This window comes from Panicum hallii, chromosome 8, assembly GCF_002211085.1.
Source record: "Panicum hallii strain FIL2 chromosome 8, PHallii_v3.1, whole genome shotgun sequence".
Taxonomy (NCBI): Eukaryota; Viridiplantae; Streptophyta; class Magnoliopsida; order Poales; family Poaceae; genus Panicum; species Panicum hallii.
Window position 1 is genome coordinate 39794040 of NC_038049.1, and position 14028 is coordinate 39808067.

The following is a 14028-nucleotide window of genomic DNA, read 5'->3' on the forward strand; positions in this document are numbered from 1 at the left end:
CGTCAGGCTTCTTTGTTTAAAGCTGGGCTGCTGATGCCTTGAGTCTCAAAAAACAAGCCTTCTAAAACAAAAAAGTGGAATGCATGTCTTACAAAAGACAGATACACTCACTGTATGCCCATGTACCACAACACGGCAGGCAGCTAGCCAATACGTACTGCACAAGCACTTAGCTGATAGCTCGCAGTATAAATACAGGGAAGGAGAAAGGGATGGAGTTCATCGGATCGACACCGACATCGCCTGCAAGGGCTAACTGGGACGCCGCCATGGGCTTCTGGAGCGACGTGCAGTGGTGGGAGGACTGGCAGCTGCGGTTCCTCGTCCTGGCGAGCCTCTTCTTCCAGTACTTCCTCTTCGCCGCCGCGCTCCTCCGCAAGCGCCGCGTGCCGCTGTGGTTCAGGTCCCTGGTCTGGCTGGCCTACCAGGGCGGCGACGTCGTGGCCGTCTACGCGCTCGCCACCCTCTTCAACCGCCACAGGAAGGACGAGGTGGCCGCCGGCGCCGCCGCGCACCTAGACACGCTATGGGCGCCGGTGCTCCTGCTGCACCTCGGCGGCCAGGACGGCATCACGGCCTACAGCGTCGAGGACAACGAGAACTGGAGGCGATACCTCTTGGTCGCGGCGTCTCAGGTCAGTGCATAGCTATAGCAGCAGCCACGTTGATCAAATTTATAGAAAAAATAATAGTTTAGCTTGGACAAACTAAAATTTGCTCTTTTTCTAGTTGGAATTAATATAAAAGATCAGGTCAAACAAAATAAATTCCGGATGTGGCCAGTGAGTGTGCTGGGGTACCCTTTGAAGTCTCAAGGTTCAAATCTAGACTATTTTAAAAAATACATATAATTCATAAAGTTAGATTTTTTTCCTGAAGAATCTGTAGAACATGTACCATAAGTGAAACAAAAACAAATGTGCATATTAGGATCCCAAAAGTCCATCATCATTTTTTGAAAATTATGTTAGAATCAAAGAATTACGCCACCCATAATTCCACATAGGTTTGAATTCGAAATAAAATTTGCTTTTTACATACTAAACTCAAATTATGGATTGCAGTACTAAAAGTTGGAAAAAAAAGGTCAATTCCACGAACAAGCTAACCATGCCCATATGAACACATTCCCCTTCACATGTGTTGTATGGTATTCACATAGAGAACTAATATTTGCCCATGCCTCAGATCGCCATAGCCATCTATGTGTTCTGCAAGTCATGGTGGTCCCCTGACGGGAGGCTGCTCCGCGCAGCGATCTTGCTCTTCGTCCCCGGCGTCGTCAAGTGCCTCGAGAAGCCATTGGCTCTCCGGAACGCCACCGTCAACAGCATCGCCAACTCCTCCGACCCAACGATGGAAATGTCCATCGAAGAAGACGACGGCACGCTGCCGACGGCCATGGATTCGCTCGAGGAGTTCGTGACGGCGGCGAAGAAGTGCGTCGAGGAGGAGGCGAGGAGGGGTCCTCCCCTGTTCTTCGACGACACGATGAACGACAAGCCCTACCACCTCTTCGTCGACCTCAGCCACCCCTACTCCATCCGGCTCAGGAACTTGCAGGTCATGGCGGCGCGGAGCGGGAAGGAGGAGGCGCACGACCGGGTCCGCGCCTCAATCTCCCAGGCGTTCGACCGCCTCTTCACCAAGCACAAGGCGAGCTACGGCGGCGTGCTGCGCGCCGTCGTCGTGCTCCTCACGTTCGCCGACATCGGGCTGTTCCAGGAGAGCCGCCGGAGCGCGTACGCCCGCGCCGACGTCGTCGTCACTTACATCCTGCTGTGCTGCACCGCCGCGCTGGAGTTCGTCTCGGCCTGCGTCGTCCTGGGCTCCGGCCTGCCGCTGCCCGACGACCAGGTGCCCCAGTACAACCTCATCGGCTACCTGGTCCGCACCAGGAGGCGCCCCGGGATCAGGCACCTCGCGGCCATGCTCGGGCTCAAGGACCAGATCGACTGGCTCTGGTGCACGGCGCCGCCCGAGCCTTCCCGCCGCATCACTGAGCTCGTCCACGACCACGTCGCCGGCGGCTGGAAGGGGTACATAAACGCCGAGGTCGATAGGGCGAGCACGTCGACGACCTCGAGGTCGCCGGTGGACGACTACCGCCGGTTCAACGACGGCCGTGGCCAGCGGACCCTCGAGAGGGCGAAATGCGGCGGCAGGGGCGTCGAGTCGAGCCTGCGCCTGCCGTTCGACGAGAGCGTCCTCGTCTGGCACCTCGCCACAGAGATCTGCTACTTCGACCACGTGGACGCCGGCGGCGAGGCCACCCGCCGCAGCAGGGTGATCTCCAACTACATGGCGTACCTGCTGCTCGTCCGGCCGTGGATGCTGATGCCCGGTGCCCGGCGCGGGCTCTTCCGGGCCGTGCACGCCGAGCTCAAGGAGATGCTCAAGGACGCGCCGTCCGAACCGCCGGGGGTTGAAGACGATGACGCGGGGAAGAAGAAGGCGCCGCCAAGGGCCATGTACGAGATCGCGCGGAAGATCATCCAGAAGGTGAGGAATCCGCCAGCAGCAGCGAGCTCCGGCGGCGCTCGCCGCCCATGGGGTCGCAAAGCCGCCGCCGAGCTTGTTCGCAAAGCTTGGGACGTCGCCTACGACCTCATGGAATTTTCCAAGGTCAGGATGGAGGAGAGCAGGAAGAAGAAAGTCATGGAGGAGGAGGAGAAGATTAAGAAGACGGGCGATCCCGTGAGTGTAAGCAAGGAGAGGATGAGCGAGATCATGAGTTCAGCCAGGAGGGACGGGGACGACGAGATGTGGGGGCTGATCCAGGGCGTGTGGGTGGAGATGCTCTGCTTCTCCGCCGGCCGGTGCCGGGGGTACCTGCACGCCAAGAGCCTCGGCAAGGGCGGCGAGTACCTCTCTTACGTCTGGCTCCTGCTCTCGCACATGGGGATGGAGACCATGGCGGAGAGGATGCAGAGGACGGAGCTCCCCGCAGAAGGAGACGCCGGCGGTCTGGTAACGCCTTCGGATTTGGAGGACGACGACGGCGACGAGCCGGCACAGCTGGATCGTGGAGCGACATCCAGCACCGCGGTCTCCGGTGCGGCCGTGGTGCCCGTCGTTGCTGATGATGACATTGTCTGACGGACGAACAACGCGGTGATCTGTGGAGATTGTTTTGTGTTCCTGCTGGTTTCGTTCACTTCTATTTTCTGGACAACTTGTGTTTGCTTGCTCAGGCTGATTCTCCTCATGCCTGTAATAATCTTGTTCTACCGATCAATAAAAGTTATACAGGGCGTTCTTGCTTACACCGTGTTTGTATTGCGTTCATGTCACTACAGTGGAACACCCTCTTTCGTGGGAAGTAGCTGCCACCTGGCCACCCAGCATTGGTGTGAATGCAGAAAAGAGCGGACAAAGATGAGGCGACGGAGATAGATGTGGCAACTCACCTGATGCAATTTGATTTCCTTCGCCAACAAAAGGTTGATGACACCCACTGGATGACACAAAACAATCAAGACCTTTGACAACATTGGTGTTGTCAAAGGTCTCAAAGTTAATCATGTGAACCATCAAAAGAAAAGGATTCATGAGCAATGTATCCTAGATGGCTACTGTGACCGGAGACAGTGGCCAGCAATCCCTATATCTCTTTAAAAATTCAAAATTTCCTGAAACAAGGTGGATGCCCTCATCTAATTGACATACCAACATATGCATAAGTACTTTTATAAATTTTGAAATTTTAGTTCAACGGATGTTGGTTTTGGATGCGTATAAAATACTTTTGAGAACTAAAATGTTGTTACAAATTATATCAAGAAAATATGGCTCTATCACGATGTCCTGAACTGGTAGTTCAGCGTTTACCTATAATATGCTGCATCCAATGGTAATATCATAGACATTAACTACAGAACTACAGTACCACCTAAGATTATAGATACGGAAGACATTTAAAGTCTGGGACATCAACATGACGTTACAACAAATTGGCCCCATGGCTCTCGAACAAGAGAAGAATTCCCACCAAACTAACCATTCTACTTCAAATTTATTTACAACACAATCGTGTTGACTGTTGAAACAGAGTAACATGACTTTGTTCCGTAAAAAGAGGGTAAAAAAGAACAAATAGAGAAACAAAAAAAAGGAACTCTATGCGCCATGTCAAAACTCTCTAAGGCTGATGCTCAAAATGGTCAGTGTTTATTTACATTGCGTTCTGTAACACTAGCGAACAAAAGAAAAAGGAAATATCAACAATATATGTAAGAAAAGTGGGCAGAGGAATAAAATGCAAATAGGGGATACTTCACATTTTAACTAGATTACCAAAAACCGAATCAACCAAAGAATGCCTAGACACAGGGGTGAAAACATATGCAACAACAACCGCTTTTTCACAAAACCAGTGAGCTTTATGTTCAGAAAGTAGCTCACTCTGACCAGAAGTGCAAAGACACAGCTTATCCTTCCCTAGGTTGCCAGTAATCAGATTATCAGAGAGTAGAGGCGCTTAGCTTCCTTTTAGGAATCTTCTTTTGCCTCTGTTTGGGGAACCTGTCCAGTACCAGCATCAGACCGACATTGCTCCCACACATACCGATGGGGTACCTGCCATTTTATACTCAGCATTGGTTAAATGTCAAAAAAAAGAGAGGCAAGGATTAGTCAATGGAGCAAGATTTGGTAACTCACCTGATGCGATTTGATTTCCTTCGCCAACAGAAGATAGATGCAACCCACTGGATGTCACATATAAGGAGCAAAGAGTCAATTAAAAATTCTTTACAATATTATTATCTGCTAGAAGACATTCAAATGAAGCAATATATAAATCAAATTTTGTAATCTCTCTATTCTAAGCTCAGAAAAAGTAAGAGGTATGGTGCCAAAGAATACCCTATAAATTAACTAAACTAAACATCCATAACAAAATTTGCACAGCAGTACAAGACAGCACAAATGGGACCATAACTATGATATATTATAGTCAATTAATAATAGTGTGGTCAGAACTAATGCTTTTAGTCAATCATCAGGAATGACCCAATCCTGGTAGACGCCATGTTGACAACTGTAAGGTCACATGTGTTCTATTGTTTCCAACAATTTGGTAGCAGACTTGGCAGATGGCTTGGCACATGGACAGAAAATAGAAGAGCCTAACTAAAAATTGGTTCCCTGTCCACGGTCAATCCATGTGCCATTTCTTCTGTTGTTTGGTAGTGTGACAGGATAAGGCACATGGCCAGGACCTCTATCTAGTTCAGGTATGATGCACTATAAAATGCTGATGTATCGAGAGCACAACAATGGACGAGCCCTTGAAATTGCATCTAACAGATATAGGCTATAGCAAAATAGGAACAATTTATAATCTCCTAAAATTGAGAATTTGACCTAAGAAATAAGGAACAACCGTTGTTAAGACATACACAAGAAAGACTGCAAGAAAACTAAGGTGAAATGAGGAGGATGCACATTTCTGTTGCTGTAGCACATCACATCTTTAAGGATTAAACAAAGACCTTATTCGAAGGAGATGCTCTTAGTTATGCAGAAGTAACTGAATTGTGATAAGTCCCAACAGCTACCCTGGTAATGAATGAACATAGTAAACATTTGATTTATTCGAAGTTGCATGAAGACGTGCTCATGTAACTGTGGGATTTCTTTTATTAAAGAAAATATTGGTAATATAGCTGTGGTGGGAGACCTGTAGGAGTAAGTTCAGCTGAAGCAAATATAGTCCTGTTCACAATAGCTAAGTTGTTTTCCATCCCAAGCAAAACAAATGATTTGTTAATAACATGAATAACTACAAGTTCACAGCCAAAAATCATAAACTACTATTATTTCCAACAATTCCACAGAATTCGGGTATAAATGTGGGCACATAATGTCATTTTATCGAACAGAGGACATACAGCAACGGTTTGCATTTCAACATTTGCAGCTCATGAAAGATTTTAAGAGCTTTGACACAATGTGTTAAAAAAAAGTGAAGCTCAGCAAGAGAATCATGGGCACTGAAATTATCAAGCAATACCCTTCAGAAAAAAGTGATAAATCTTAATTTTCAGGGTCATTGCTAGATAAAACAAGGTATGTCGAAAAAAGGGATATCAAGCATATTTCTACATTTCAATAAAATAATGCATCCTGTTCAGCCCATTTCAATTCTAAGAATGACAACTTTGACATGAACAATTACTTACCAAAAACTCAAATAGGGACAAGTGACTACAAATTTTCAGGGAATCAAAAATAGCACCCAGTAGGACTTCACATTTATATCAAGCAATAATGCATCCCAGATAACTCATTAATTGGAGTTCTGCGTATTCCTTCAAGCAAGCATTACAATGGGAACACAATAACTTCTCAACCGAGCAGAATTAATCAAGCAATAAACAAACAGAGCATACACATAAGCACACTGGCACATATATTTACTTTACCTTGATGACTGTCATAATGAAGATCTTCACAAAGGAGGTCTGCTTCTTCACGACCTTCCTCTGCGCCACAACAACTGGCTGCAGCCTCGGCTGCACCTTGAGCGGAACAGCCGGGAACGGCGCGGCGTCCCTGCAGAGCTGCTGGGCGATCTCCCGGAGCAGAACGACCTGCGTCTTCTCATCCCCCATGGACATGATGGCGTGCCGCATGGACTCCCGGTCCGCCTCCAGCGCCTGCAGCCTCGCCTTGAGCTTCTGTATCTCCTCCCCCTCCTCCGCCCAGTCCCCGGCCCCGGCCGCCGGGACGCCCACCTCGCTCCCCCAGTCGACGGGCACGCCGTGCACCGCGTCCACCGTGTAGACGCGGTCGCCGTCCTCGCCGTCCCCGTCCGGCGCGTCCCGGTGGTCGAAGAGCGAGAACTCGTCGGCCAGCGCGATCCGGGGGATGCTGTCGCCGGAGAGCGTGCGGGCGTGGCGCGGGGAGCCGGAGAGGGCGACGCCCTTGGGGTCGGCGTCCGGGTTGGGCGTTCGGTTGAGCAGGTGGTGGGTGCGCGGGGTGCCCACATCCGCGGGCGCGGCGGGGTGGTAGTCGAGGCACTGGACGGAGCGGTAGCCGTCGTCGCCTTCGTCTTCGTCGTCGTCGGATAAGAAGGGGTGGAAGAGGCCGAGGCGAACGGAATCCGCGGCGGTGGGTGAGGAGGGGAGCGAGGAGGTCTGCGGGTGCGGCGGCGGCGGCGGGGATGGGAAGCCGAGGTGCAGGAGCCTCGCCTGGCACGCCCTGAGCCTCGCGGCGAGCGCCCGCGCCGCGGCCTCCCGGCGCTCGACCTCCCCCCGCAGCGCGTCGCGCTCGGCGGCGTCGTGCGCGAACCGCTCCTCGGCGTAGCGGCGGTACTGGCGGGCCTCCATCATGGCCTCCGACTTGTCCCGCTGCAGGCGCAGGATCATGGACATGGCCTCGCTGGCGGCGCCCGCGGCGGCCCCGCGCTCCGCCTCCAGCTCCGCCTGCAGGTCCGCGAGCGCCCACCGCTGCCGCGCCAGCGCCTCCCGCAGCAGCGCCGCCGCGTCGTCGCCCGCGGGCGCCGCCGCGGCCGCCACCGCCAGCGCGTCCCCCCCGCGCCTGGCGAGCGCGACGCGCGCGGGGGTCACCCCGGCCCCGCCGCAGAGCGGGCAGAGGGCGTCGGCGTCGGCCCCGTCGGGCGGCGGTGGCGGGTCCTCCCCTGCCATGGCGGGAGAGGGGGCGTCGGCAGGCGCGGCGCGCGCATCCGCGGGGCGGAGGCGCGCGCGTGTGGGAGGAGTGGCTCGGGGGTCGGTCGCGGCGGCGGTCAAGGCGGGTGGAGGGGAGACGAGAGGGGTTGCGGCGCCGCTTCCGCCTGGATATCTTGGGGGGCGCCTTTTCGAGAAACGCAAGCCGGGCGGCGCGGCTGGCTGGCGGCCGCGGTGGGTGACGGGGTGGCGGGTAGTTCCGGGGAATTTGGGTCCGGATGGCGCGGGGTTGGCGAGTGGTCGCGCGGGCGGGACGCCGGCACGGGAGGGGACCGGGTCGCGGGCCCGCAGGACCAGGCCAACCGGCGCCGGCGGGGCGGGTTGGCAGCCTCGCGACGCGACACGGACGGGCGGGGAGCGCGCGGTGGCTCGGCTCGGCGACTTGGCGAGGGTTTACTTTATTTACCTGTCACGGTCCGGGATAGTTTTTCTTTGTTCTTCTTACCGTGCAACGCGTGGCGAGGGGAGTGAGTGAATGATTGGGGCAGATGCGGATCGGCTAATCGACGCCCGCGAAAGGACGGCGTGGGCGCGTTCCATTTTTGTTTTTTATTAAAAAAATAAACTTGCGTGCTCATTGAATTCAAACCGGGGCGACGTAGGCGCGAAGAACGGACGCCCATAGATAGCTCTAGCACCATGGCCTCACAATTTTCGTGGGGTCTTGTTTCTTTATATGGTGTCGTGTCACCCACCCACCCGCCTGGGCCATTCCGCCAGGCCCATGGGCTGCAGCGTGCCATTTTCTCTAGACGGGGCGGGGGCACGTGGCTGGGCCGCACGCTTATTATTTTGGTTCCTTTTCTGCCTTGCAGGTTGCCACTTGCCAGGCGAATTGATCGTTTTTTCTCAAAAAAAAAAAAGGCGAGTTGATCATTTGAATAGAGGGAGGCGGGAGGCCTAGAGCTCGAGTAGACTAGATGCCAACGTGGGACATGGCCCATGGCGGGCAGGCCGGCGACGGTAGAGGAACACGAGCAACAAAAAGTGACTGGACTGGAGATGGGCCTGGATCCAGGCTTTTCAGTAAACTGGATGCAAACAAGAAATGGATCTTGTCACAACTGCAAACTTGAAGTCCCGGAGGAAGCCCATACAGGGATTCCCATCCGAACAGGCCAGCAGAGAGGCAGCCCAGCAGCACCGGAAATCAAAAGCTTGCACTTTCCCGCCGCTTCCTATGCCAGTATAGTTTCAAAATCGGGCTCATATCAGATTTGGTTACTCCTCTCAAAAAAGAAAAAAATTCAGATTCGGCTACTTGGGTCGATCTTCAAGCCCGCAATTTCAAAATAAACAAAAAAATTGAAACATAGAAAACAACGAAAGTATAGTTTGCTGAGCAAATATGTCTGATCTAGCAAAGTAACTATATTGGAAAGGGCTAGCATTCATCACTTGTGAAGGTTCCCTCGTTCAAAGTTGATGTGTTTGCAGCCTTCACCGCCTTTAATTTTTGCAGCATGCCTACAAAGTACAAAATTTCGGTCCAGTCCGGTTTGTCAAATATTTTTAGATATATCGACAAACTGCATCTTTATACTCAATATTTCTCAATTACTTAATCATCTCGCACCCAGGTGATTCCTGCGCTGACTATTTTTATCATATTAGGTCTAACCGCCATCCATGCAGAGGCTTGTCTGGTGGTTTGCCTATTCTGCCACAGTTGTTTCTGTCACCACCTTCAAAGCGATGCATTTAGATTTTCGAGAAACATATTTCCATTTTGTACTACTTTTTCATGATTGGACGTAAACACATTGTGCTTGATTTTAGCAGTTGAAGTGGTTAGAACTTAGAAGGCACTCTTAGTCAGAAAATCGACTTTGTTCGGAGATACGGTCACCCTGCCAATGCATTATTTGGGAATTTAAACACATTGTTGTCCACCCTCTTGCGTTTGAAACATATTTTCTTATTTTATTGTGGCTGTGCTAAGCTGCTGTTATTAATTAGATACCTCAACCGTTCTTTCTTAAGTGACCAGCTAATCCTACTTGTTTATATGCGCTGACATGCGAATGGTCTGCGCATATATAAGTTCAGTTCAGAGGGAGTCGAGGAAACAGATCTGGGGTTTCAATGATCCTCATGGATGCCTGAACTTTATTCTGCCATAGCTGAGAGGAAGACTTGCTTGTTGTCGCATCTGACGGTATGAAGTTCTATTCTTCTCTGTAGAAAATGGATTGAATCCAATCCCGCCCTTGTTTTATTGAGTTGTAATTTGCATTGTGTAACGTGGTTCTGCTACTATATCCATTTGAATTTGAAAATTCCTTTTCTTACATAGTTTTAGCTGGATCCAACGCTCAACTTCATCTCCCCATATCATAGCTTGTTTATCTTTTTCAGAGAAGAGGTTCCCCATCCCGTAGAAAATCTGTCCCAGGAAAGACCTCACAACTCTCTACTAGCCGTAGATGCACTTCCATCACAAGAAAGTGCCGAGTCATGCGTTGAACTCGCAGGAGCTCAGGCCTGATGCTGTCAATCTCTGAAATCGCTTGCCCCCTCTGCACTTGAACTTGGCATAGACTGATAGACGTAGTAGCTATTGTTGCCGTTGCAGACGGTCAGCCAAACATCGAACATTCCTGCACCTTGATCTCCTGCTTGGCGATGCAGTTTTCAAGCGCTTGTAAATCTTGTCTTACCAGCACTCTCCATCTTCTCAGCATGCTTGTTGCTTTTGCGATCACCACCATCGTGTTCAGTGGCGGACCCAGCGATTCTATAAGTCTGGGCGGAGTAAGCTACATCGGGGTCACTCCCCTGCAACTAACAGTAGCAGATCATATTCATACCATATATTCATCAGAACAAAAGAGACAGTTCTAGGAAATGTAAGCCTCAAGCGCTCAACTCACTCCCATCCCAGGCCTCCGCTACTGTAACCCCTTTCTCATTTACAATGTTACATAGCGGCCAAAACTGAATAGCAAGGCTAGATGTGCCAAGCATTTTCTGGTACGTAGTGCCTTTGAGATTGGTAGAGGTGTTCGAGATTGTACGCAGATGCTGTGTGAAAAAACGTTTTGTTTTCTATTGGCCTGTTTAGGTCGTAATGTTAGTTTATTCCTTGTGCAACTAGCTAATCCCGCTACTTCTATATATGTGACTTAAATTCAGGTGCAGTTCAGTTCAGTTCAAAGGGAGCTTTTGAAGTTCATTTCAGATTGCAATCTGCCATGCCTAAGCTTTTTGCTATTATAGTTGAGAGGAAAATTTCCTGTTGAACCAGAAGGTATGCAGCTCTGTTCTTCCTATTTATGATGAGGTAATTGTTTAATTTTATATAGATATGTAAATAACTGAATATAAATGCGGAAATATTGTAGCTTATCAACGACCAATCATCTTGGCTAATCCTATCCTTGTTCTGTGTCTAATGTTTCATTATCGAATATAGCTGTTCTGGTGTACTTAGAATATAGCTACGTTTAGGTTTGTACTAAATCAAAAATTTTAAATTTTGACTATGGATAGCAAAAAATAAATAAATAAATATTGACAACATAAAAATGATATATATTTTGATTCATCATGAAACCAACTATCATAATATGTAAGTTATTTAATATTAATTATTTTTAGAGATATTGTTGGTCAAAGATTAAAATATTTGACTTTGTACAAACCTAACTATAGGTATATTCTGAGACGGAGGGAGTATGTTAATATATTGTCTGCAATGGATGGACTGGATTATGAAATAAATCGATTATACTATTTTTTATTAAATGTAAAGCTAATTTAAATTTGAGTGGTAATTAATGCCAATACTTCAATAATTAATCTCCATGTAAATATTTTCTGTTATCCTCTCCTAGCTCTAACATGTGGACCTCAAGTTCTTTTGTACTGCAAAGAGGAGCAAACATTTGGGCACTACATTTATTTCTTTCCTAAATTACACCAATCCATTCACTAATTTTTATGTTTGCAGGTTATGTGTAAGGTCACTTATTTTTAAAGGGTCTAATGTAACTAGCTTACCAATCTTCATGTTATTGCAGTGCTGCTTCTATTGCCAAGCTGCTTGACTCCATATAACCACTAATCATATCAGATGGACATTACAATTAGTGCTATGTGGTTCGCCTTAGCTCTTGTTTGTATCATTACTACAATGATGACCAAGGTTGCAAGAGCAAGAATAAGGATTGATCCAGTATGCAATAGACCACCTCCCCCTGTGGTGAGTTGCGGTTCAATCATCGAACTTCTGCATCTTCTTTATACCAAAGGTCTGCGATCAATGATCCTTCATCAGAGGTATCAGATCATTTTTACCAAGCACCTGACCCTGTTCCGAGTCCTATCAACCTTGAGTTCACTGTGCCCATGACTGGCAAAGATGTTGGCTATGGCCTGAGCAGAGTCGCTTCCATTCTGATTCACTGAAACCATCAAATTTGAGGAGCCATGTAGGCCCATGATTCAAGAAGTGGAGGTGAGAATCCAAATATGTCCAAATTGATTCCTCGCCTCATATGACATTTTATCGAAATTTGCAATCAACAAGGTTGATATCGTAGAATGAGGAAGCATCAGCTTGAATATCACTTCGCTTAGAACTTACAATGATTTGAACCATCCTCGGCCGGGTTTAACATCTAAATAATTAGACATTGAAAAAATCTAATAAAAAGTTGGTATAGTTCCCAAGTTCCATGGTGTAAGCTATCTAATTAATTTCATTCTTGAGGGTGGTAGTTGACACGTACTAATTGCCCTTTTCAATTCCATTTGATGTAAGATGAGTACAGAGCAGATTATTTAATAAAGACAAATTAAATATTTTCTCAATTTATATCAGAAAATATATGGTAGTTTCAATATGGATTATTAGTTAATTACAAATTAATATACGTGTGGCGTAGATAATACCATGGTTTGCTGCGCATAAATAAACTCTGTTAATTTGTGTTAGTTCCGCAAATTGTCCACTGCATTTTTATTATTATCTGCGTAAACGAGAGTTTGGACTGCAGAGACAAAATGGCCTATTGTGAGGTGTAGAACTGTAGATCGAAAGCATGTATGGTGCCATTTGGAATTATATTGTTTGATGTCACTTTTATGTACACCTATAAAGTTACCAAAGCACTTAATTTGCATTGCTCATACATGTTTTGCAGGACTACGTTGCAAAATGGGGACAGCAAGGTGTGGTTGATCTGAGAAAAGAGCTTGAGCAGTTACTCATGCATGCTGATCTCAGGACGATGTCTTCTCGGGAAGGAGGTTCGGGAGAATATGATTGACAAATTCTCCGCTCTGTTTAATGAAATGATAGACAACGGCATTAGCCTTACCAGTGCACTATTCCCATACGCCCCAACTCTAGCAAATCGTCGGCGTGATAGAGCCCGTGCCAAGATCTCAGAGATGCTCACCAAGATTGTAAGATCACGCAAGAGCTCCAACCAGGTCGAGAAAGACGCGCTGCAGAACTTGATAGATTCCAGATAACTGAGTCAGAGGTCACAGGGATGATCATTGGCTTGCTCCTTGCTGGCAAGCAGGCGAGCTCTACCGCTAGTACGTGGACTGGAGCTCGGCTGCTCAGCCATCCACTGTGCTTGGCTGCTGTTATCGAAGAACAAAAACAGATCATCAAAAAGTACGGCGACTATAGAGACTATGATGTCCTGCTAGAGATGGACACCCTACATCGGAGCATCAAGGAAGCGCTAAGGTACACAAGGGCTTCACCGTGCAGACCAAAGAAGGCAACGAGTATGAGATACCGACCGGGCATACCATAGTAAGTTCTATGCTGTTCAACAATTACATACCTTGGATTTACAAGGATCCTGACGTGTATGACCCAGCACGGTTTGGTCCGGGAAGAGGAGAGGACAAAGTTGGTGGCAAGTTCTCCTACACGGTGTTTGGTGCTGGGCGGCATCCTTGCATGGGCGAGGCCTATGCCTATATGCAAATCAAAGTGATATGGAGCTGTTTGTTAAGAAACTTTGAGCTTAAACTAGTGTCCCCATTCCCTGAGACGGACTGGAAAAGTAATGGTGAGCTACAAGAGGCAGCGACTGCATGTCTAACATCTAGTCGGTAAACTGATGTCCCTTTAGAGTGTGTACTATGCATGTGGCATGTTGTATGCCCAAATAATGTTGTATGGGTAATTAAATTGATGCTTGTATCCTATCTAAGATGGTTCCAAACTAGAGCTGTGTGGGATAGTACTGACTTCTCCTAGATGGATATGGGTCTGAAAACATGTGAGATGATGATGATTCTGAACCGTCTGATGAGCCCGCCCAAGCAATACTTTGTTCCCAGTTGGTGTCCTCTTTGATCCTCTTTG

At 48.4% G+C, this 14028-nt stretch overlaps 2 protein-coding genes and 1 pseudogene across 2 annotated transcripts; 2 read left to right on the plus strand and 1 right to left on the minus strand.

Moving 5' to 3' along the window:
• The first annotated feature begins 235 nt into the window (after window positions 1–235).
• Window positions 236–3268, plus strand: LOC112903811. The gene is made up of 2 exons (XM_025973010.1): window positions 236–635; window positions 1189–3268. The coding sequence occupies exons 1-2, from the start codon at window positions 270–272 to the stop codon at window positions 3097–3099; spliced, it is 2277 nt and encodes a 758-aa protein (XP_025828795.1). The 5' UTR covers window positions 236–269; the 3' UTR covers window positions 3100–3268.
• Window positions 3269–3984: 716 nt separating this feature from the next.
• LOC112903231 (myosin-binding protein 7-like) lies at window positions 3985–8050 on the minus strand. The gene is made up of 3 exons (XM_025972463.1): window positions 6429–8050; window positions 4663–4709; window positions 3985–4578 (listed from the first exon to the last, which is right to left on the minus strand). Exons 1-3 carry the CDS (start codon window positions 7650–7652, stop codon window positions 4464–4466), a joined length of 1386 nt encoding a protein of 461 aa, XP_025828248.1. The 5' UTR covers window positions 7653–8050; the 3' UTR covers window positions 3985–4463.
• A 3779-nt stretch (window positions 8051–11829) lies between these two features.
• Window positions 11830–13762, plus strand: LOC112903812 (annotated as a pseudogene).
• The last annotated feature ends 266 nt before the right edge of the window (window positions 13763–14028 follow it).